The sequence below is a fragment of the Pleurodeles waltl genome, chromosome 5, assembly GCF_031143425.1.
Source record: "Pleurodeles waltl isolate 20211129_DDA chromosome 5, aPleWal1.hap1.20221129, whole genome shotgun sequence".
NCBI classification, from domain to species: Eukaryota; Metazoa; Chordata; class Amphibia; order Caudata; family Salamandridae; genus Pleurodeles; species Pleurodeles waltl.
In genome coordinates, this window is record NC_090444.1 from 231,738,515 (window position 1) to 231,762,852 (window position 24,338).

The window sequence follows — 24,338 nt, forward strand, 5'->3', positions numbered from 1 at the left end:
TTGGAGACATATGTCTCTAATTTTATGGGACATTCTTCTTTATGCCTTCCCTCCCTTTCAACTAATATCCAATGAAGACGGATGAATCAAAAACTTCTTTCCAATACAACCTCAGCAACACCAAGTGGCTCCCAATATGTTGTTCTCATATGCAGGCGTGGCCGGTCCTTGATGGCGGAGGGGCCACGCCCCCCCACCTTTTGCCCCTCATGAAGAGTGCCGGTAAGGCTGAACAAAGGTCAGCCTCACAGACACTCTTTATGTTCAGGTCAGGCAGCCAGGAGTGAGAGATGCGTGATTTGCGCAGACTCCTGGCTGCCTGAGCTGAATTTTGATGTGCTGAAGAGGTCACAACTCCTGTGGGCGTGACCTCCTCGGCTCAGCAAAGGTGCCTCGAGGCCCTCCCCCAGGTGACGAGGGAAGCGTCACCCATTGACTTCGGCCTGGGCGCTTCAGGTTTAAGCCCTGAAGCGCCCAGGGCGAGTGTCAATCAGTGACAACTCGTCACAGTGTGGGGTGGGATCAGCAGTCTCAGTGACCCCATCCCACTCTGTGACGAAGTTGGGACTGCTGCCTTCCCTCACTGGCTGACCTAGGGTCAGCCAGCGAGGGAAGGCAGCAGTCCCAACCCTCCTGGTACCTCCGAGGCTGAACCTAAGTGTGTGTGTGATCTTTTTAAATGAATGCTTGGTGCATGCTTGCATGTTTGAATGTTGATGAGTGTTTTTAATGGATGTGCATGCATGTGTGCGTGTGTGTGTGAAAGAATAACTGTGAGTGTGCTTCTTGCCCTCCCCGGTCCATCCTAAAACTGTCGGCCGCCACTGCCCATATGCCTGCCAGATGTATCAATTGTGATCGGACTTTGTATGGATCGCATAACCAAAACAGAAGAAAAATATCATCTTGTTTTCTCTGAATTTACAGGGTTACCCCTTCATGAATTAATGATAAACGTGCTTGGGTTTACTGACGAATTTATGAATGTGAAGAATTACAGAATACATAAAACAGACTTTCATATAGATATAAATAAACTATGTTCTACCTTTGTCTTTCTATGTCTGTGGATCCTCATTTCTCCATATTATGTGCTGCCCGAAGGTGTGGTTCTTCATATATCCCTACAGCATAAGAACTACCCAGACTGCATGCATTTTAGATTTAGACAATCAAGGTTTCAGGAAGGGCTTAACACATAGTTTTATTCTTTTGGCGAACTTCTCCCACTTTGCAAGTTTGTATAATGCTGGTGTAGGAATCCTACTTTTAACACAATTGACCAATATTCACTAGAGCACTTATGGACGTTTTTAGATCTGGGTTTTGACAGCACAGCTGTAGAACAAACCTGTTGTTAAAATACACAGTGGGTTTTGGATCCACCGCTTTCAACCACTGACTTCCTTCGACCAGCATCATTCAGCCATGGGACTTTGTCAATCATGTCTTGGTTCAAAACAGTGGAGTGTTCAACTCTCACCTAAAGCCATTAGTTGTTTGAGTGTATTATTCCGTCTCCTCCCCAGTGCTTGTATTGAACTGCACGAAAGACTACTTCATGACTATTGCCCTTTCTGCCTGGTACAGGTGGCTCCCTCCTGTGTCTAGCTCTAATTTTCTAATTTTCTAATGCTTCATGAACTACTGCATTAAACCCAGAAATATTGGTTTTGCCATTGCTTGTTCTTTTGGCTATCATATCTGTCGAATGAGTTGGCGAGATCTGAAGTGTCAATGTCACCAGGTAAATAACTGTTATATTAAAAAATGGACCTGTAGACAAAGCAAAGCATGGATCAATTCTGTGCGAATATTCTGAAAACAGCAACTTCATTATTCATCCTTACAAATTATTACACATATTTGCTTGTTTACATGTGTGTAAACTCCACCCACTCCCCCACCCCATGTCAATGCAACATTTCTGTGTGAGTGGGTATGTTTTATTAAATACAAACTCACTTAGAATGCCTGTATTCCGTAATAGGCCCACACTTTATAGTGAATTTCCTTGAGGAGTCTGATAAAAGTAAACTCTCTATACAGGAGATTTTGTCTCACAATACAACAGATAAGTTCCAGTATTGTACAATAATCCACAGAAATACATATATTGAGTGTGAACCACATTACATATGCAGCGCTCCTGTCATGATGTCCGTCTCCGTGGTCTTAGAAGCTGACTATATCGGGTACTTTATATAAGAAGATAAAGTGCGTGTGGCTGTACCCAGAGCTACTTTAATCTTAAGTAGGCTACATGATGACGCACATGAAACACAGCAGGGAGTGTCCGCATTAGCCTACTTAAGCATATGGATTCTTTATACGCATATAACTCGACAAGTTGCACAATTCTCCATTTCTGTGTCTAATACAAGCAATTATTCAATTTAAGTAGAAAATATATACATGTATTTAAACATATTCTTTTAGCAAGTTGTTTTTCTTCTTGCGATACATGTTTAATATGTTTGCCTATGTTTTTAACATATTAATTTATAACACTGCAGATAGTGGCTGTGTGATCCAGTTTCTAACAGAGATTGGACAAATGCACCACGTCTTAAAGGTTTCTTAGTGCAAATCAGTCGTCGTACAGACACTGGCCAGTGCTGCTATGAACTGGTACTAGCGCCTTAAAAATTGGTGGTTTCAAATCTCATCGATTTCCGGATATTTATATTTTACTTTTGGTCGTAGGGCACTGATATTTTATTTGAGACCTAGGAACCCCAAGTGTTGTATACCAATGTCTTATTACTGCCTATGTTAAATAAACCTGCTTTGTTTATTGCTCTATAGGGGGCCAGTAATAGTCGCCTTAAGTAGGAATGAAATGAACGGACAGAGCTCCCTGAGTCCCGCCTCTAGACTAGACTAGACTTAGTCTGATTAATTAAACCCTACAAAATGAATGACGTGGCTTGTAAACAAAAGTTAGGCTGGTAAACGGATCAGTTTGCTTGAAGAGGACGGCTGTGTGATGACAGCTTTGCCCAGGGTCCCGCAGGTCGCAGCACTCAGCACATAGTTTTAAATTCCAGATTTAACCTTAGGGGCACATGGACTCCAGAAGCCCATTAATCCATTCATGAACAGGAAATCAGCAAATTCAGGTTCCCTACCACATCTTATCTTCTGTGCTTGTTGCGTGAACAGAAAGCCGAGTGGGGCCCATCGTGTTATAATGAAATGTGTTGTCAGCTTTGAAAGTATTTCGAAAAGTGGCCACTTGCAAAACATACTTTTGATTTTTGGCGTTAACAACTTGCCCTCAACAGATAAACAGAACTCCAAATGAACTTAAGGATCATAAGTTTATAGCTAGAACTGGTTAGTTGGTGCAGTTAAAGAAGTCCTTTGACTGTTGTATGTTTTGCAGTGATTGGTTGCTACCTGAAAATATTTAACCAGAACCAACAAGATGGCCAATGAGAGAAACACCAATGTCGCCAGCAAGTGTTTGTTCTTAATGACACTTTTTAGAAGATAATTTTGCATTATACTTCTGCGAGAACCAATGTCCTAATAGATACCTAAGTTTTTCTACACATGTCTCTTCTAATCTTAAAAAAACATATTTACACAGTAGTCTCAGAGATACATACATGCACATCAAGCCTTTAGAAATTGCACTCATCCATTTTTTTACCATTGCAAGATATCGAAGTTATCATTATTTTAATTTTAGCACACAGTTCACCTATCTCAATTTATCATACATTTCCTAGATTAGCAAGGTATATTCTAGTTCATTATTTCATTTACAGTTCTAGATTAGTATATCTTTGTTGAAAAGTATACAATGTGATTTTGATATGCAAAATATACAATTTGAATTTTTGGAAATGCGGAGGGTTTACAAATATTTAACCTATCTGTTAATTTTTAATGGCAAAGTCTAATTATGTATTTTTTAAATTCCAGTGAGTATGTTTGACTTTCTTCTATAGTTGAGTCTCTTTCAAATTTACCTTTAATGATGACACAGATGTTGGTATTTCTGTATTTCAAATCAGAGTCTAAACATTTTTAAAATGTTGCACCTCCACAGTGTCTTTTATATAAAACATTCATGCATAGATGCTGCAATGCTGATTTCATAAATTACGTTGATTTATTCACATATCTTCATCTTACTGATTTTACAAAAGTCAACATCGCCAAGATGTTCAGCTGACTGTAGCAACAGTTGGTGCCTTCCCATCTTCCTCGCCTTCACCGGCCTCCACCTGGTTAAACTTACCAAAACCTTTCACTTTTTCCAAAGTAGATTTAAATGTCTCTTTCAGGCTCTTCTCTAATAGCCATCCTTCGCTCTCGCATTCTGGGTCTTCAGGGTTTGAAATATTTGCCAGAGATGTGTGCAGATAGCGCAACCCGACCATCACTGTCATCTGTGGAGTACACAGGTAATGTTGTTAGTGGCGCAAAGTGTGAATGCATCATTTCCTTGTTCGGGTATCAGAGAATGGCAAGTCTCACTTTCAGATACTGCAGTATGATGCTTTCTTCAATCTCATTCACACACCTCAAATTAATTGAAAAATTCAATGTTTACAGCATAAAAGATCATTCAGAAAGCTCAGAGTTTTAAGTTCACACATAAGTAGAAGGCATTTCAAGAGTGACCAGTATCAAGATTGAAGTGCAGGATTCGTGGGCTTGCATAATACCAGCCGTACTTAAGAAAAAAACTTCTGCATGATTTTCTTAATTGCTGACTAAACTAAGGCAAAATATTTTATAAGGAAGGTGCATACATGGCACAGAGGGTGTTTTAGCAACAACACTAGGCCTTCTTAGAAAAAGACGGAATTATGATAGTCCTTCAGACAGCAGTCCACCTACTCCACAATAGTAGAATCCCTTCCAAGGAGGTTCTCAATAGGTTCACTGTAGGGCTTGAAAGTATATCAATCCTGTAGTGTCATTTTGCTATAAACGTCCCATAGTCGATGGCCACTAACTAAATCATTTTGAATATGTCACTCCAACCGGGGTCTACAACTATTACAAAAGGCCTTAGAAGGTCTGTGAGGGTTCTAGGTCAAGAAAACATAAACACCGACTACCAGTTGCCTCATTATTTCTGTTACATTAGGTGAAACTTTTTTTTTAAAGTTATCTTTATCTTACCCAGACTGAAAGACATAGACTAGGCCGAGGCACTAAAGATTATAATGTTGAGGGACGGCCTTACAAGGTCACCAATTCTCGTGCTCTCAGTTCCTTCTGAAAATGTTAGTTTTTCTGCTTTATGTATTAGGATTCCCAGAATAACTGTGTTAAAGGCCAGAAAGGCTAGCCTAAATTCAGTTTGTCCTGTAATTGTAGCCTTTACTCCGTACATGCTAGGTCAAATAATTGTCAAGAACCTCAGATGTCCCATGAGTGTCCAAATGTAGCCTTCTCTTACAGATTTGTTATGGACCTGGTCTAGAATAACCAGGTCCTCAGAAAGGGTGCAGATGCAGGCACAATATTTTCAGTAGTTCATTCATTTTGGACCAGGTGATAATCCTACTTTCTCACAATACTAGATTACATCTTGTGCAAGCAAAATTTGCTGGGACAGTTTTTTCATTCTTAAGCAAGGCATAACCATGACTTGGATATGGCTGAATGAAAAGATACAGCATTGAAGAAGATGAAGACTTCTTATATCAAGTGAGTTCTTTATTCAGAAGATCTGTTGGGAGGGAGCCTGCTGCACAATCACCATCCCTCCAGCAGCTTCTCGAATCACTTCACTTGCGCACACCGAATGCTCCAGCAATCTCGTGCTGACAGAGGAGGAATGCCACACTTCTTCCTTCACAACAACAACCACTGAACACACATCAAAAATAATCAAAAAGCATTACCTTTGATAATAATCAAGGGAGTACAACACTACTGTTAATAACAATACATCACCATATGTGGTTGTATAACTTTTGATAACAAAAAACCATAGTACATAAGTGTGAAGTACAGAAATTCTAAAAACTTGCATAACCACGCTAGTTATACACTTTGTAGTCATTCAACCCTTCCGGCAACTTGCTTGCCCTGACTGGATAACGCCTAGCTTCCTTGGGTTCTAGCACATTCTTACCTCTTTCGCCAGTACCCTCACACTTCCTCAAACAATTAGGTAACCACCACTTTCTTACAATTCCAAACATTGCCATCAATTAACAAAACAGTGTATGGATCCACACTATACACTGAATAGTGGACAGGAAAACATTGACAACTCTTTGCCATGACAGTCACCAACCTGCAAACCAATAACAGCCTTGTCACTCATATAATCTTTTACTACCTTATCTAAACTCTTTCTTTCTACATCTTTGGTTAGCAAAGCCCTTGGTTTCCTTCCCCTCATAATATCAAACACGTTTTTTCCAGTACTAATATTAGGCGTGGTGTGATACGCCCACACCAATTTTCTGACAACTTCATGCCATTGCATACCACTACACAATACCAACTAGATACCCTCTTTCAAAACCCTGTTTCACAGCTCCACAGACCAGACATTGCTCTGGAGGTAATAAACAGATGAAGGAATGTGTTCCACACCTTTGGATTGCAAAAATTGTTATATGATATGCAACACAAATTGGACACCATTATCTGTTACAATAGGTTTGGGAATTCTCTACCTGTCCCATACTGTGGTTAGAAAAGCCACTTCCCTGATCACCGGGTGTGTAAATTTCACCTCTGGCCAACTAGAGAAATAAACAATAGCCACCAAGGCATACATGGAGCTAGCAAATTTATAAAGAAATCCCCACTGGCCAAACTCATCCAATCACACCTCACTCATACAAAAATGCAACTCTCTGTTAATCAATTTAGAATAATAAATATTTAATGAAATAGCGAGCAAATTCCCAGGTCATGCAATAACAAAAACAGACACAAATATTAAAACATCAGCAGCCTAAAATCAACATCAAGTACAATTCAGTAAAAGGGAAACAGACAAAAGACATATACAATCGTCTATAAAATGGAACTGTCCCAGTATTGATAGGACTCGGCCTATCGATAACTATCGATACTTGTTATTCAATAAAGGCCTCCTTCTATGGGTCCAGTAAAGGTAAAGCGTTGATGCGTTTCAGTGGGATTCCAAAATCTTTTTCACCACCTTCTTCAGGACTAAATATTGTGCTCCCCAAAATAATTCATTCAGACCTCCAAAAAGGCCAGTACACAACATCCACACTGATACATATAGATACTTTCCTTAACATCCACTGTCTTTATGGATTATGTTTCATGGAGTCCAAATGTATATAAATAAATTATGTCAGAACCAAATATTGTTCAACTGGTTCAGACCTTAATTCTTGAAGTCAGCGTTCTTATTTTGATTCTGCTTTTGACGCTTGACTTTTTATTCCAAATAAAAGAACCGGGAGCTAGCCCCTAGATCGCTATATGGAACTGATATATCAAGAGCAATTTTTTTGCACAGAGCATCCATCTTGTCTGACACAACAGGCGAATAAGTAACAGTCTTCTGTGACGTGTCTGTCCATGCACAAAATATGCAGTCCATTATCCCTTGCTCAACAACGCGATCCAAACCAGGCTATACATTTTCTCCCCTATTGGTAGCACATATGCCTATGTGACCATCATGAGCTAATCTTATAACTATTGATCGCAATAGCTCTGGCACAACCAGCAAATCGTTCCTTAACATAAGCTCTCCTGAACAAGACAACTCTGCACTCACATCCCAAAAGCTTCAACTTGGTCTGGTAATTTACCTTTTCTGGGCCAAATCTCTGTATGGTATTTCTTAACTTTCTGAAGCACTGCATCACCTTGCATTGCTTCCACCCACTCTCCATGGGAGATACTCCCATCAGTTACACACCAAACATTGGCAGCCAATATATTGTCCTACAAAACTTAATCCTGAACATCATGCATTGGCAGATGTGAAAAAAATCTGCCAACACATTGAATTTCCTGGGACATACTGGACAACAAAATCATCTTCCATCAATCTCCACATCCACTTTTCAGTTCTAGCGGAAGCTCTACCTGGTCCTTGCATAGTAAAAGCATCCACTAATGGCCTATGGTCATAGCGTAATGTAAATGTCGTACAGCATACACAATTGTTGAAATAGCCTATCTCCCAACAACATGCCAAGGCCTCTCTTTCAATAATGGAATAATTTATAATTGTTCTCTACATCTCTCAGTGTCTATACACATCCCTGCATGCAATAAAGCAGCACTCAAACACACATTTGCTAGCATCCATACTGATGATACTGCTATTTTGTGTTTTGAATGCTTTCAAAGCTGGGGCAGTAGATTTTTTTTAATTCAACAAATTCCTTCTCTCATTCATCACACCAGACAAATCTCCCATTCTTCAAATCAGTTTTTGCATGGATTTTGTTTTGTCAGCAAACAAGGGGATGAACCTACAATATTATTCCGCTAATCCAAGGAACAAAGCTGATCTGTTTTGATGGGAGCGGGGCATCCTCAAAGGCAGAAATCAACTTCATTTTGGGTGAAATACCATTCTCATCCAACCTATGCCCCAGATAATCCACACTCTTCATTCCAAATTTGCACAAACCTCCTTTATGGCTAACCCACTTTTGTTGAGAATTTTCAACACCTTCCTCAGTGTGTCAATGTGAATGTGATTGTTTTCTCCAAACACCAATATATCGTCTTGGAAACACTTTACATTTGATAACCCTTTAAAAACTTGGTGAATGACCCTTTGGAAAATGGCAGACGCCAACATCCAACTCAAAGGGCATGTGCATTGAACCTATATGCCGCTTCAGCTGTAATAAAAGAGAAGTAAGGGGCCTGGAGTCTGTATGTAGGGTAGCCTCTGAGCCCAGGAAAGGTTAATGGGTGTTAAATGCGCTGCACCTATCAGGTATTAGCTCTCTGCTTGTCAGCGGGAGCACATGGCAGAACAAAGGGCTGATTTAGCACTACTTCTTTTGACTTGGACATGCCTAGGACAGCTTCTCATATTCATTACCAGAAAGCTCTCCTAGACAGCCAGGCTCCAGTCACAATACGAATGAAAACCAGTATTGCCCCTGTCAGGTGGAACAAAATGGCTTAGGAGCTGAACACAGGCCTGTCTGATGGCTGCTTGATTTTGACATCTTGAAACGGGGACTACTGGGTAACACTGCAGAAAAGCAAAAGGAGGTGAGGGATTGCAAGCAAATGGTTAGAACTGGAAGGTATTATTTCTTCAACCACTGGCTAGTGCCCAGGATAAATCTGGCACCTCCATCACCACCTCCTCAGAACATTTGTGGAACTGGGAAGATTTCATCTGAAGAAGGTGGCCCTTTTGGAAGAAGAATCCTGACCTCTGACTCCTGCTGAAAGAAGAGGACTCAAAAGAGCTATAGGACTGCTGAACCCTGCTAGCATCCAGGACCTTAAATCCATCTCCATGATGCAAGTGGTTGGCCTCCTGTTTACTTAAGGTAGGGACACAAAATACAAACTTACTCCTGACTCCAGGAGAGCCCAGCTGACTAAAGAGGTCTTGACCCTACGTGAGACCTGGCTGGAGAGAAACCTGTGCAGACGCCTGCCTTGTGGAGCTAGGAGCTGCAGGACTGATCAGAAAAAAGTTTCCCAACAATTGAAACTAAGAATGACGTTACAACCTTTAACTGGCACAGCCTACTTGGTGTATCCAAACTACACTTCATCGCCATCAGCCACAAATTGCACCTAGGTCAGGCAAACTCTTGTTTTTCCATAGTGGTTGAATTTTCCATGCACTTTTTGGCTTAAAACTGTTAAAATACTTATCTCTGGTCCTCCTTACTCTATTTTGACGATCTTGATGTCTTATCACTCATTATCCTTTTCTCTATTAATCTAAAATGTTCTTTGAATTGTATTGTGTTGTGTTCCCAACTTTGCATTGCTAGTGCTGCTTAAACCTAGCATGCACTTTTTTGGAAATTGCCTCCTCATTGTGCCATAGCTAACAGGGATTGAGCAGAGATTCTCTCTGAATTGTGTTTTGACCTAATCTGAGTTGATTTATTGAACTGGCAGGGGTACCTCATTTGTGACACATATTTCCCTCATTGTAAATATCTTTAGAAAACACAATCAAGTAGAACGAAAGTCCCTAGTACAGAACTTGATTATCACCATATTTCTATTATGATTGCCTTATCTATAGTCCCTATAAGTGTAATTCAACTGATGGTTTGGTTCCTCCTGGATATCTGCCCATCTTTGCATGGATTACACTTCTCTTTCTTTCCTAAAAAAAGGGGCCAATTCACAAAATCATTCAGGAGTATGTAAAGGAGCACGTCATTACAACTCCTTTACATACTCCTGGATGCTTTTGTGAATTGGCCCTAAAACATTTAAATTGTGGATATTCAGCAATTATTCATTTACAATTAGTATAAATAGAAAAGACTGTGCACTCTATGCACATTTACTAATCGGGAGTTTGACATTTCTGATACAATTCACAAAGGTATTTTGAATGTATTTAATAATATGTCTGTAGTAATGTCTGTAGTATTATTTTACGTACTCATACATCATTTTGTGAATTGGCCCTAAATTATTCAGAACTAAAATGCAAAACACCAAAATTTTGCTTGCAGCAGTATATATGTATTTAAATTAAAATAGTGAAAGATGTTTTAAGAGACTTTTCCTTATATAGTTGTCTGCTCCACTGTAGCAATCACAAAAAGACTTCCTGTTGTTTCTAGCTGCCATTTTAAATGTGTGCAGATGATTGTACATGCTTGTTTTTTCTGTAGTACAACATAACAATACAGTTGTTAGTAAAGCAATCGTCTTTGCTTGTTAAGGCAATAGTATGTTGATGGTTAAGCTGTTTGGTGTTTTCACAGAAATAACAGGGGTAATTAAGAAGATTCGTATGCACCACTGGGTGAGCTGAGAAACACCAGTTATCCCCTGAGGCCTTATTACATAAGGTGTCCCAGGGGCACAATGAGGATGCATGCATATTCTACACCCCTGGACAGTTTGGTATTACAGAAAGGGCTGCAGATAGCGCTGGTCCACGTATAGCTCCAGGACTATCCTATATGGGATGTTCACTCAATTGCATATCATATCCAAAAGAAGGAAACATGTTTCCTTTGAAGGCGCAGAGGCAGAGCCAGGTAGTAGGCACACTGGCTGTGCACCCAAAAAGGGGCACACTATCAGTGCCCCCTGAGGGTGCCACTTCTGAAGGGGAGAAAGGCAATCAGATGGACCCTCCCCCAGACATTCCCCTTTTGATGTGTGCAGTAATTCACTGACCTCTGCCCCCTCCTTCGAAAAGGAAGTGGGTGCCACCTACACAGAGGTAAACGGAATGGCTGCTTCAATGAGCCGGCCCATCTTTCATTAAGGTGCTGCCACCAGGGCAGCGTGAGTTCGTGGCTGCCCTTGGGGGAAAACACTATCAGTTATAGAATGCATGGTCCACATATGTGCCTGGTGCACTGAACTAAAGGCGTGTGCCAAGGTGCAAACAGACAGTGCAACATCGCTATAATACGACCCCTGGTGTTCAACAATCCAAACACATGCAGACTTGGGGGCAACTTATAGATTAATTAATTACAATTTAATTTACTCTATAAATTGAGCTGTCCATCCTTTTTACTTCAATCTTCATATATTTGAGAGGCAGCAGTTATGAAAATTGAAAAAAAACATGCAAGAGGACATTTTAGGTATTCAGCACAACCTTAACTCTACAGAGCATCCAAAACAGTGGTCTACACGTGGACAAACATTCATTAAAAAAGTGTGAATAAAACAAAATGTGATGACCAATGGTTTAAATGCGGGCTGGTCATTGCAATTGCAATTGATACACATCCATAATCCATTAACATCAGTAGAATATAATCCTTGGTTCGCCTGTTTGTGTGTGTGTATACACACACACATATATATAATACATATATGTATTCACTGAAAAAACAATGGTTAAAGTGGAGTCATGCATGAGGAAGGTAGTAAGATTTTAACTTCTGTTAAAAAACCTTAGAAATTCACTAAAATAGAACTAACATTTCAAAACAAAAAACACTGAAATTCGCCAGTTATACATAACTGGCTTAAGTATAATTGTACCATCATAGATTTCGGATGTTATCAGTGATGTAGCTGAAATCTATTCGATCAGTATAAATTATAAAACTCAGTTCCACAAACAGAAATAAATAAATACAACATATATATAAAAATCGAAAATACTACAATTTAAAAATACAAAACCATTTACAATGTAAAATAGATAACAACTATTTAAATTCCCATATGTATTAGATATTCATGGTTGATATGCATCTTAGAAGGTTTGTAACACATAAGAGAGCTACCCTTTGGGAGTTCAAAAATCTTTACCAACAGCCTAGGTTTATCATTAACCAACCACCTTAAAACGTACATTCGTAAAAGTGACATATTATCATTGGGTTGTAACTAGTATTTTACTTCTAATGCACCAGGCATACAAGAGATACCTTGATACTGAGAACACAACCCACTCTGTGTTTTTAGATCTTAAGATGCGTATAGCGTCTGGCAGCTGTGTGATAGACAGTATCTGACAGGATGGGATTATCCATCTCTTCCTAGTTTTCATATAGCTGGGGCAAAAAAACTAACAAATGTTCACCAGATTCAGTACCAAGTTTACAAACAGGACACAGTGATTGTCAGACGTTGGCTCTGTATATACTATCTCAAATTGAGAGATAGTGTGCACAGAGTCCAAGGGTTCCTTTAGAGGTTGATAGTGGCAAAATTAGATAATACTAATGCTCTATTTTGTGGTAGTGTGGTCGAGCAGTAGGCTTATCAGAGGGTAGTGTTAAGCATTTGTTGTACACTCACAGGCAATAAATGAGGAACACACACTCAAAGACATAACTCCAGGCCAATAGTTTTTATGTAGAAAAATATGTTTTCCTAATTTATTTTTAGAACTACAAGATTCAAATTTGAGGTAGGTACATAAAATGCAAGGTACTTGATACAGCCATGCTGCTTTCCATTACAGAACAGGAAGAAGTTCCGATTATTTTTGAACAGGTGTTAGAGGACCTAGATATTACCTGTAATGGGGGTGGTAGGAGTGGTTTGAAGTGCAAATCAAGATGGATTGCCAAATCATTGGACAATAGAAATGTAGACACTTTTTGTTGATTTGGTATGTAGGGACCTGGACCTACATAAACATAAACATGAGCTACCTAAAACTACTAGTATTTTGAAACAAGGAGAATGGAGGGCACTTAAAGAAGTAAGTGAGAATGACCAGATTATGATAAGGCCGGCAGACAAAGGGGGTAATGTTGTCCTAATGAATAGAACAGATTACGTTCAGGAGATACGATCACAACTGGGTGATGTTCATTGTTATGAAAAGTTGGATTATAATCCGATCTTGAAATTGAGTGGTATTATCAATGCAAAACTAGAGACTTGGTATCAATCTGACTTATTGAATAGGGATGAATTTCTATATTTGAAGGTGATGGAATCTAGATTCCCTTGTTTCTATACGTTGCCCAAAATACATAAAGATTTGCCTTTTCCCCCGGACAGAACTATTATTTCAGGTATAGGTGGCACAACTGAGAAATTGTCTGAATACGTGGATGTATTTTTGAAACCTATAGTACAAAAATGACCATCATACATTAAGGACACTATGCATATATTGTGTATTCTTAATGTTGTAGAATGGGAAGATGGTATGTTATTGGTTACCTTAGATGTGGTCTCATTGTATACTTGTATCCAACATAATGTGGGTCTGGAAGCCACAGAGTGGTTTTTGAATAAGCAACCTGTAAATAGATGGCAACATACAAGGATGGTATTGGAAATTATTTCTGTGATTCTTGAAAATAATTATTTCATCTTTGAGCATGATTGGTTTAGACAAAAACAGGGGGTGGCTATGGGCTCCAGATTTTCCCCCTAGTATGCAGGACTAGTTATGGGCCGATACGAAGAAAGATGGGTCTGGGGTCCAGGTGGTGCCCACTGGCATACTCATATCCTCTATTGGGGTCGTTATATTGACAATTGTATCATGTTATGGACAGGGGATGCCAATCAATTATTGGATTTTGTCGAATATTTGAATTCTAATGACATGAATGTAAAGTTTACGTGCAAGTACAGCGCGACCAGTATAGAAATTCTAGATGCAGAACTGTACATAGAAAATGGTCATATTGAGAGTAAATTGTTTAGAAAATCCACTGCCTGCAATGCAGTATTACACGTGGCAAGTGCACATCCTAAACATCAAATTGAATCAATTCCTTATGGAGAGATGGTTAGGGCACGTAGGAACTGTAGCAATGACAAGGAATTTGTAAATTGTATTGAAGAAATGGGCAATCGTTTTAGAAGTAAAGGCTACAGCAACACCATTATTACCAAGGCACAGAATAGAATTAAACGTGTTCCGAGGCACGCAACGTTGACAGCTAAGAACACTAAGGCATTGGTGCACAAGGAGGAGAAAGTAAGACTGGTTACTGATTTCACAGGTAGTACAGGGATTTTGAAGAAATACATTGCCAAACTTTGGCACATTTTACTTTGTGATGAAATATTGACTGAATTTATAACCAGTTTACCTATTTTTACTTTTCGGAGGGGGAGATCATTGAAAGAGATTCTCAGCCCAAGTTTTCCTAGAACTGCCCCTAAGACCAATTGGTTGCAAGCACAAAGGGTGGGATTTTATAAATGCGGAGATTGTGGATTGTGCAAATGGGCCTGCCATGGGCGGAAAGAATTCTCTAATGAATGGGGTGAAACATTTCCTATTAGGTCTAGTATGAATTGTAATACTTCCTTTGTGGTGTACATTTTAGTGTGTAAGTGTAAGAAATACTATGTCGGGAGTACTACCCGACCCCTTAAAGTAAGAATTGGAGAACATGCCAGAGCCTTGGCTCAGCAGGACACTAGATACCCTATTGTAGCACATATGATTAATTGTGAATCCCAGAATGCAAGAGTCGGATTTACTTTTTTTGGCTGTGAACAGGTATTTAGAGATAAGAGAGGTGGGAATAGGGAATTAACATTACGAAGACGAGAAGCAATGTGGATAATGCGATTAAGGGCAGTAGAAGATGGTCTGAACACAGATAGGGAATTGGAATACTTTCTGGGTGATTGAACTTATTAATCTACAAGATGGTGGAGGGTAAACTTAAAAGCAGTATTGTCAAATATGACATTATCTTTTGGTACGACTTATGTGGGGTACTGCTTAATGTGATGATGTTTTGTACATGATAGGTCATAGATTAATCATGAATCGTCAACTGTTGTGATAAATAACATGATGTAATGGAAGGCTTCTATTTTTTCATGTATAATCCTGAATCTTTAGGTGGAGTACATGTGCAGTGATATTACGGACTAGTTCCCAATACTCTTCTTTTTTGTCATTTCTTCTTTCGTCTATACTTACCCATCCATACTTTACTATCATATCATGCACTTCTCATGTTTTAGGTTTATATTAACTTTTTATAACTTAAAGTAATAATATTTTGTTGTCTTAGTACAAATGGATGGTTAATGTTATATTAATGCATTGATTTATCTGAACGTGTGACTGAATTAGTTATACTGCATTATATAAGGGAACTTACAGGTTACAGTTATTAATAAGATTTATTTATAATTTTCCGGTTGTAAAGGATGAGGAAAGCACTATCCTTTATATTTATACAATGATGGTGCAATACATGTTTCTTCCTGTTGGGATAGCATGTAAAACGGGCGGTGTCGCTGCGTTGGCCCGTTTTCTAGCTCTAGCAATAAACACTAGGAGGATGGTCCTTCTACAGTTTTGAGGAAGGCAGAGTCTTTAAAAATGGCGAAGGGAAACGACGATCACGGCGGTTACACAATTGTTTGGAAACAACGTATGAGACACGGCACCGGTGTGATCGACGCTTCTGTTGTGTACTGGGGCACAAGGCGAGTGGCTAACTATCTTAGAGGCAGCATTGTGGCAGGATAGTTCCGAGGTTATGTCGGAGGTATACTGAGTAAGTACTTATGAATGAAGGGTTAATAGAATTGACTTGGCAACAACAGGGTAATACGTGGCACGGAAACACCGGGCACGGCGGTTACATGTTTGGTGATTAAAAACTCATGAGGTACGATTTCGGAGTGCGATTGGTGCCTCCGTTCTATATTGGGGAATGAATTAAGGGGGTAGTGAATTTGGGGGCGGCACCGTAGAAGGACAGTGTGAAGTTCTGTCGTAGGTTCTTTGAAAAGATGCAAGTAACCGAGAGGCTAACAGATTTCATTTAGGCAAGAATAGGATAATATGAGACCCACTTATGACCGCGTTCACAAGATTGATTTTTGGTGTTGGTGGAGGAGTGATGAATCTAATTACTTTCTGTTAAATAAATATATCAGGAGTTTTTTAATGATGGGTAAATTAAAGATAGTTTATAAAAATTTTATTGATTACAGATCAACATTTAGTGATGTCTACATGAATTGAGTAGAGAGAACAGCTATAGACGAACGGTGACAACGGTATTAATAGTCAACTGTAACTTGACTTAGCTTGTTCTTTGGAATACTTTGAGGTAACTTGAGACCGGGTATTTATTCCCGGGGTTAGGTTAACTATTTAGGGTGCACTGACCTGCCTATGTGTACTAAGACAACAAATGGGGTGTCATTTTATTCAAATGTCAACTCTATTTCTCTTTTATTGTACGTGGTCCTTTACTACACAAGATATTGAGTGCATGTGCATCATCTTTTTCTTCGTTTTCAAACTAGGTGACTTCTAGTGCATGATAAGGAGAGTTACACATGGGGTGCTTGTATATATTAATATTGGAATACTCTTAGAGTTATCTAAAGTCACTTGCTACTAATCTTTTCACGAAATTCCTCTTGGAGATGGGTTCTCATGGTGACACTGAGACTTTATGTATCCGTGAATGAATTTATTATTATTATATTTAATGTGTTTTTCATGGCTCTTGGGTTCCAGAATTACAAAGTAATGACGCAACTAAATTCCAGCCATGGGGAAGTCAAATGACGAAACACGTGTTGGCTGTGAGGTCGTTATAAAGAACTTGGACCTTTTTGATTCAGTTTGGATTTCTACTTGAACTTTAGGTATTGCCAAGGATTACGATAATAATTGAGGTCAAATTCACTGGACTTTGGAATCAGATGGAACAACTGGGAGATATCCAGTTTATTTGGAAGGAGATGGACTGATGGAATTGGACATTGTGTTATATTAATTTTGACATGGGAAAGGGGTATTTTTGTTTGTGGGAGTGACCATTAAACTAGATACTTAAATAATGAGGATGTAGGATCATTTGACATGTTTATTTTGTAGATACATAAGCAATTATGAACTTAAATAAGTGGGTTTTACCTCATATGTAAAGTGTTTTACACAGTAACAAGAGAGGGGTCTTCATATTAGGGACCTTACTTTAGGACAACGGGTGCCACAGTGTGTACTTCACACAGGTAAGTATGGAACATTGATTCAAAGCAGTAGTACACACAGTTTTAGTTAAAATGGCAATAAGCTATTTTAAAAGTGGACACTGCAAAAATCAACAGTTCCTGGGGAAGGTAAGTTTGGTTAGGTTTCTCAGGTAAGTAAAGCACTTACACAGTCAGTGTCCTGGGCATAGGCAGCCCACCGTTGGGGGTTAAAGGCAACCCCAAAGACACCGCACCAGCAACACAGGGCGAGTCAGGTGCAGAGGTCAAAGGAGGGCCCAAAACACATAGGCACCTAAGGTATGGTCTCAATGTCTTCAGGGACCAAGCCACAAGAAAGGCCTCCCTCTCAATGGCACTCCAACCTCCTGCTAATAAAATCAACAGGCTGGTCAAGGCCATCATCATTTGTTTGGGACAGGACTGCTCCTATCCCATGCTCAGAGGCATCAGTCTGCACTATGAACTGCTTAGAATAATCTGGAGCTTTCACAACTGGTGCTGTACACATAGCTTGCTTCAGGGTGTCAAAGGCCTTTTGACAGTCCACGGTCCAGTTAACTTTCTTGGGCATTTTCTTGGAGGTAATGTCTGTGAGGGGTGTCGCTATTGATCCATATCCCTTCACAAACCTCCTATAGTACCCAGTCAAGCCAAGGAATGCCCTGACTTGAGTCTGGGTTTTGGGTTTTGGGAGCTAACAGTCCAGAATATTCTGGATCTTGGGTTGGAGTGGCTGAACTTGGCCTCCACCTACAAGGTGTCCCAAGTAAACCACAGTACCCTGCCCTATCTGACATTTAGATGCCTTGATAGAGAGGCCTGCTGCTTGCAGGTCCTGCAAAACCTTCTTCAGGTGGACCAGGTTGGAGCTAAAGACAGCAATATTATCAAGATAAACTGCACTAAAGGGCTCCAAGCCAACAAGGACTTGATTCACCAACCTTTGGAAGGTGGCAGGGGCATTCTTTAAGCCAATGAGCATAACAGTAAACTGGTAGTGCCCATCAGGTGTAGAGAATGCTGTTTTCTCTTTTGCTCCAGGTGCCATTTTTATTTGCCAGTACCCTGTTGTCAAGTCAAAGGTACTTAAGTATTTGGCTGCACCTAATTTATCTATGAACTCATGTGCCCTTGGGATGGGGTGAGCCTCTGTCTTGGTGACAGAGTTGAGCCCTCTGTAGTCCACACAAAACCTCATCTCATTCTTGCCATCTTTGGTGTGAGGTTTGGCGACCAAGATCACTAGGCTAGCCCAGGGACTGTCAGAGTGCTCAATCACTCCCATTCCAGCATATTGTGGACTTCCACTTTGTTGCTTTCTTTGACTTGGTCAGTCTGCCTGAATATTTTATTCTTGACAGGCATACTGTGTACTGTGTCACCATCATGGGTACACAGGTGTGTCTGACCAGAGGTCAAGGAAAAGAGCTCAGCAAACTGCTGGAGGACTTGCCTACAGTCAGCTGCTGTTGGCCAGAGAGGGTGTCTGAATAGATCACTTCATCTACTGAGCCATCTTTAGGGTTATTGGTAAGAGATCAGGGAGAGGGTAACTCTCTGCTTCCTGGTCCTCATCTGTAACCATTAACATGTTTACATCTGCCCTGTCATGAAAGAGTTTAAGGCGGTTAACATGGATCACCCTCTTGGGGGTCCTGCTAGTGCCTAGGCCCACCAGGTAGGTGACATGCCTCTTCTTTTCTAGCACTGTGTAAGTGCCACTCCATTTGTCCTAAAGTGCCCTGAGAGCCACAGGCCCCAGACCCCAGACTTTCTGCCCTCGCTGAAACTCAACCATGGCAGCCTTTTGGTCATACCACATCTTCTGGAGTTGTTGGCTGGCCTCAAGGTTTTTGCTTGCCTTTTCCATGTACTCTGCCATCCTTGAACATAGGCCTAGTACATAGTCCCCCCACATCTTGTTTAGGCTCATGGAGAGGTCTCCCCCGGCCTTCTTTTACAAGTGCCAGTGGTCCCCTAACAGGATGGCCAAACAGAAGCTCAAAGGGGGAAAACCCTGCTCCCTTCTGTGGCACATCTCTGTAGGCAAAAAGCAGGCATGGCAAGAGGACATTCCATCTCCTTTTAAGTTTTTCAGGGAGACCAATGATCATGCCCTTCAATATCTTGTTAAATCTCTCCACAAGACCATTGGTTTGTGGATGGCATGGTGTGATGAATTTATAAGTCACCCCTCACTCATTCCACATGTGCTTTAGGAAAGACAACATGAAGTTGGTACCGGTTTCAGAAACCACCTCCTTGGGAAATCCCATTGTGGTAAAATGCATATGAGTGATTTTGCTACTTCAGGTGCAGTAGTGGACCTAGGGGGAATTGCTTCAGGGTACCTGGCAGCATGATCCACTACTACCAGGATATACTGGTTCCCTTATGCTGTGGGAGGTTCCAGTGGACCCACTATGCCCACTCCCACTCTCTCAAAGTGGACCCCCACCACTGGAAGTGGAATGAGGGGGCCTTTGGATGGCCACCTGTCTTACCACTGGCTTGACAGGTGACACAGGAGGTGCAAAACTCCTTTACCTTCTGGGACATATTGGGCCAGTAGAAATGGCTGACTAATCTCTCCCATGTCTTGTTTTGTCCCAAATGCCAAGCAAGGGGAATGTCATGGGCTAAGGTCAGAATGAACTCCCTAAGCTCCTGAGGACATAACACTCTCCTAATGGCACCAGGTTACGGATGTCTTGCCTCAGTGTAAAGGAGCGCTTCTTCCCAATAGACCCTGTGGGTTCCACTGACCGTTCCTTTTTCTTGCTTAGCTGCTTGCTGTCTTAGGCCTTCAAGAAAAGATAGGTTTCTTGCTCCTTGCACAGCTGTTCCCTTGAGGGTCCCCCTGGGCCCAAGAGGTCAACCTGGTAAGGCTCCAGCTCCACGGATTCAGTTCCCTCAGGGGATAGAACATCTTCCTGGGAAGAGAGGTTCTGTTTCTTGTGCTGTGTTGAAGCTAGTTCCCCAGTTTATTTACTTTTCTCTTGGAAGGTTGGGCCATTATTCCAGACTCCAACACTTCTTTTTAAACTTGAGCCCTGCTCTGTGCCCTTGTCTTGACACACACCAGTTCAGGGATGCCCAGCATAGCTGCATGGGTCTTGAGCTCTACCTCAGCCCATGCTGAGGACTCCAGATCATTCCCTAGCAGACATTCTACTGGAATTTGCAGAGGAGACTACCAACTGTTTCCGGCTAGTGACCCCTCCCCATTCTAAAGTTACCATAGCCATGGAATGTACTTTAGTCTGATTGTCAGCGTTGGTGACTGGATAAGTTTGTCCAGTCAGGTATTGTCCTGGGGAAACCAGTTTGTCTGTCACCATTGTGACACTGGCACCTGTATCCCTCAGGGCTTCTACTCTAGTCCCACTGATTAAGAGCTGCTGCCTGTATTTTTGCATGTTAGGCGGCCAGGTAGCAAGTGTGGCTAGGTCCACCCCACCCTCAGAGACTAATGTAGCTTCAGTATGAACCCTGATTTGCTCTGGGCACACTGTTGATCCCACCTGGAGACTGGCTATTCCAGTGCTAACTGGAGCAGTACTTGTTGTGGGACTTTTCTTGGGACAGGCCTTGTCTCCAGTTTGGTGTCCATGCTGAGTACAGATGCAACACTAGGCCTTCTTGGAATCAAAGCTTTTACCCTTATACCCATTTGAGGACTGTGAAGAGGCTCTGGGCCCACCATCCTGAGCAGGTTTTTGGGGCCCTGTAGAACACTCTTTACTTTTTCCCTTGGATGTCTCAACGCTCTTCCCCTGGGGAGGCTTTGTGACCCTTTTCATTTGATTTGGTCACTCTACAGTGAACATTTCCCAAAGCAGAGCACCCCAGTGAGATCTGTTTACTCTTCTGGTTGCACAAGCCCTCTCAAAAGCTGTAAACCATTTGGTGATATCATCACCATCTTCATATTTTGTTACAATCCCTTTAGGGATTTTTAGGATGTCAATATTCTCTCTGACCCTATTTATGTTGCTGCCACCATTGATGGGAGCTAAACCCATCTCTTGTCTTTCCCTTTGTATGGCTAGGAGCTGCTTTTCCAAAGCCAATCTTTTGGCCATCCTGGCTAACAGGAGGTCATCTTCATTGAGGCTGCCCTTAATGCTTCCAAAGTTACTGGTGTCCCCTGTGGAAGAACCAGTCTCTCTGACTATGATTTGTGGAGTCAGGGTTCGAGGAACCCGGTTCTCCCTGGTTAGAAAGGAGGGGGAATTCATCCTCCACTTCACTAACTTCCCCATCTGAAGGATTATATTCAGAGGGGTGGTCCCTTGTGAACTCTGCCAAAAGCTCCTGGAGCTTTACTTCGGTAGGATTGGACCCATATTTTATCTTTTTAATTTTACAGAGAGACCTTAACTCTGACATCCCTAGATGCAGGTCAGGGGTGAGGATGGGTTCCATCACCATCTCATCTGTATTAGACATTATCACTCTAAAAATTGGGATTATTTTGTAAGAATCTAAAACCTACTTCTAGAACTTAAATCCAAACTTTTACAAACTTTTAAACTCTAAAAGAAATGCTATCAGGGACTTATACAAGGCCCTAGCAGGATTTTAAAATTTTTTGAAAAATAGTCAAATTGCAAAAATTAATTTTTAATGAAAATGTTTGGAATTCAGTTATGTGATCAGGTATTGGCTGAGTAGTCCAGCAAATGCAAAGTCTTAGACCCCACCACTGTAGGAAGTTGGCTCTGTATATACTATCTCAAAGTGAGAGAAAGTGTGCACAGTTTCCAAGGGTTCCCCTTAGAGGTTGATAGTGGCAAAATTAGATAATACTAATGCTCTATTTTGTGGTAGTGTGGTCGAGCAGTAGGCTTATCGAAGGGTAGTGTTAAGCATTTGTTGTACATAAAATGCAAGGTACTTCACACAGGTAAGTATGGGACTTTGATTCAAAGCAGTAATACCCACAGTTTTAGTTAAAATGGCAATAAGCTATTTTAAAAGTGGACACAGTGCAAAAATCAACAGTTCCTCGGTGAGGTAAGTTTGGTTAGGTTTCTCAGGTAAGTAAAGCACTTACACAGTCAGTCTCCTGGGCATAGGCAGCCCACAGTTGGGGGTTCAAAGTCAACGCACCAGCAACACAGGGCCGGTCAGGTACAGAGGCCAAAGGAGGGCTCAAAACTATGGAGAACAGGGGTGCTCCGGTTCCAGTCTGCTAGCAGGTAAGTACCTGCGTCCTCGGGGAGCAGACCAGGGGGGTTTTGTAGAGCACTGGGGGACACACAAACAGGCACAAAAAACACACCGTCAGTGGCACAGGGGCGACCGGGTACAGTGTGCAAAGTAGGCATTGAGATTGCTATGGAAAGCAAGGAGGGACCCCGGGGTCACTTCGGTGGTGCAGGCAGGGCACAGGGGGGCTTCTCGGGCCAGCCACAAACTGGACTAGGAAGAGGGCCGCCTGCAGGTCACTCCTGCACTGGAAGGTGGTTCCTCTCGGTCCTGGGGTCTGCGGGTGCAGTGCTTGGTCCAGGCGTCGGGTCCCTTGTTACCAGGCAGTTGCGGTCAGGGGGAGCCTCTGGATCTTCTCTGCAGGCGTCGCTGTGGGCGTCCAGGGAGGTCGACTCAGGGTATCCACGTCATTGTAGTCACCTGGGAGTCCTCTCTATGGTGTTTGTTCTCTTGTACTTGAGCCAGGGGCACCGGGTGCAGAGTGAGAAGTCTCACACTTCCTGCTGGAAGAGAGAGTTCTTTGGAAGTTGCTTTAAAGTTGCAAAGTTGTTGCAGTTTTTGAAACAGTGCAGCTGTTCTCAGGAGTTTCTTGGTCCTTCGGGTTCAGGTCAGTCCTCTGAGTCCTCAGAGGTCACTAGTCCCTGTCACATGCATCGCTGTACAGGTTCTTTGAGTCTGGAGACAGGCTGGTAGGGCTGGGGCCAAGTCAGTTGTTGTCTCCATCGTCTCTGCAGGGCTTTCAGGTCAGCAGTCCTTCTTCTTGTTGTAGGTTGCAGGAATCTGATTTCCTGGGTTCAGGGTCGCCCCTAAATACTAAATTTAGGGGTGTGTTTAGGTCTGGGGGGCTGGCTACTCCCTCTTTGTGCCTTCTCCCTGAGTGGAGGGGGTTACATCCCTATTCCTATTGGGGGAATCCTCAAATCTCAAGATGAAGAATTTCTTAAGGCAGGAGTCACCTCAGCTCAGGGCACCTAAGGGGCTGTCCTGACTGGTGGGTGGCTCCTCCTTGTTTTCCTCATTATCTCTTCCAGCCTTGCAGCCAAAAGTGGGGCAGTGGCCGGAGGGACGGGCATCTCCACCAGCTGAGATGCCCTGGGGTGCTGTAACAAAAGGCATGAGCCTTTGAGGCTCACCGCCAGGTGTTACAGGTCCTGCAGGGGGAGGTGAGAAGCACCTCCACCCAGTGCAGGCTTTGTTCCTGGCCACAAAGTGACAAAGGCACTCACCCCATGTGTCCAGAAACTCGTCTGGTTGTAGCAGGATGGCAGAAACTGGTCAGCCTAGCACTAAGAGTCAGACTGATAATCAGGGGGCATCTCTAAGATGCCATCTGGGTGTATTTTACAATTAATCCCACACTGGCATCCGTGTGCATTTATTGTGCTGAGAAGTTTGATACCAAGGGGCTTTGCGTCGATTTCTGGCACACAGTCTTGGTTCCTCACTGCGATGCGGGGATCTTTTGGGACCCAGGAAAGATGCGGGGAAAATCCTGGGCGTGCAGGAAGAAGTCACAGGCGTTGCATCAATCCGGTAGGCGATGC

At 41.8% G+C, this 24,338-nt stretch overlaps 1 protein-coding gene across 1 annotated transcript in view; it reads right to left on the minus strand.

Annotated features, from left to right (window-relative positions):
- Positions 1-1,187: 1,187 nt before the first annotated feature.
- Positions 1,188-24,338, minus strand: part of PRPH2 (peripherin 2) — a 139,851-nt gene continuing 116,700 nt past the window's right edge. Inside the window, exon 3 of the mRNA XM_069233966.1 lies at positions 1,188-4,403. Within this exon, the coding sequence (XP_069090067.1) occupies positions 4,179-4,403 (225 nt within the window). The 3' untranslated portion in view covers positions 1,188-4,178. The remainder of the gene's footprint in view (positions 4,404-24,338) is intronic.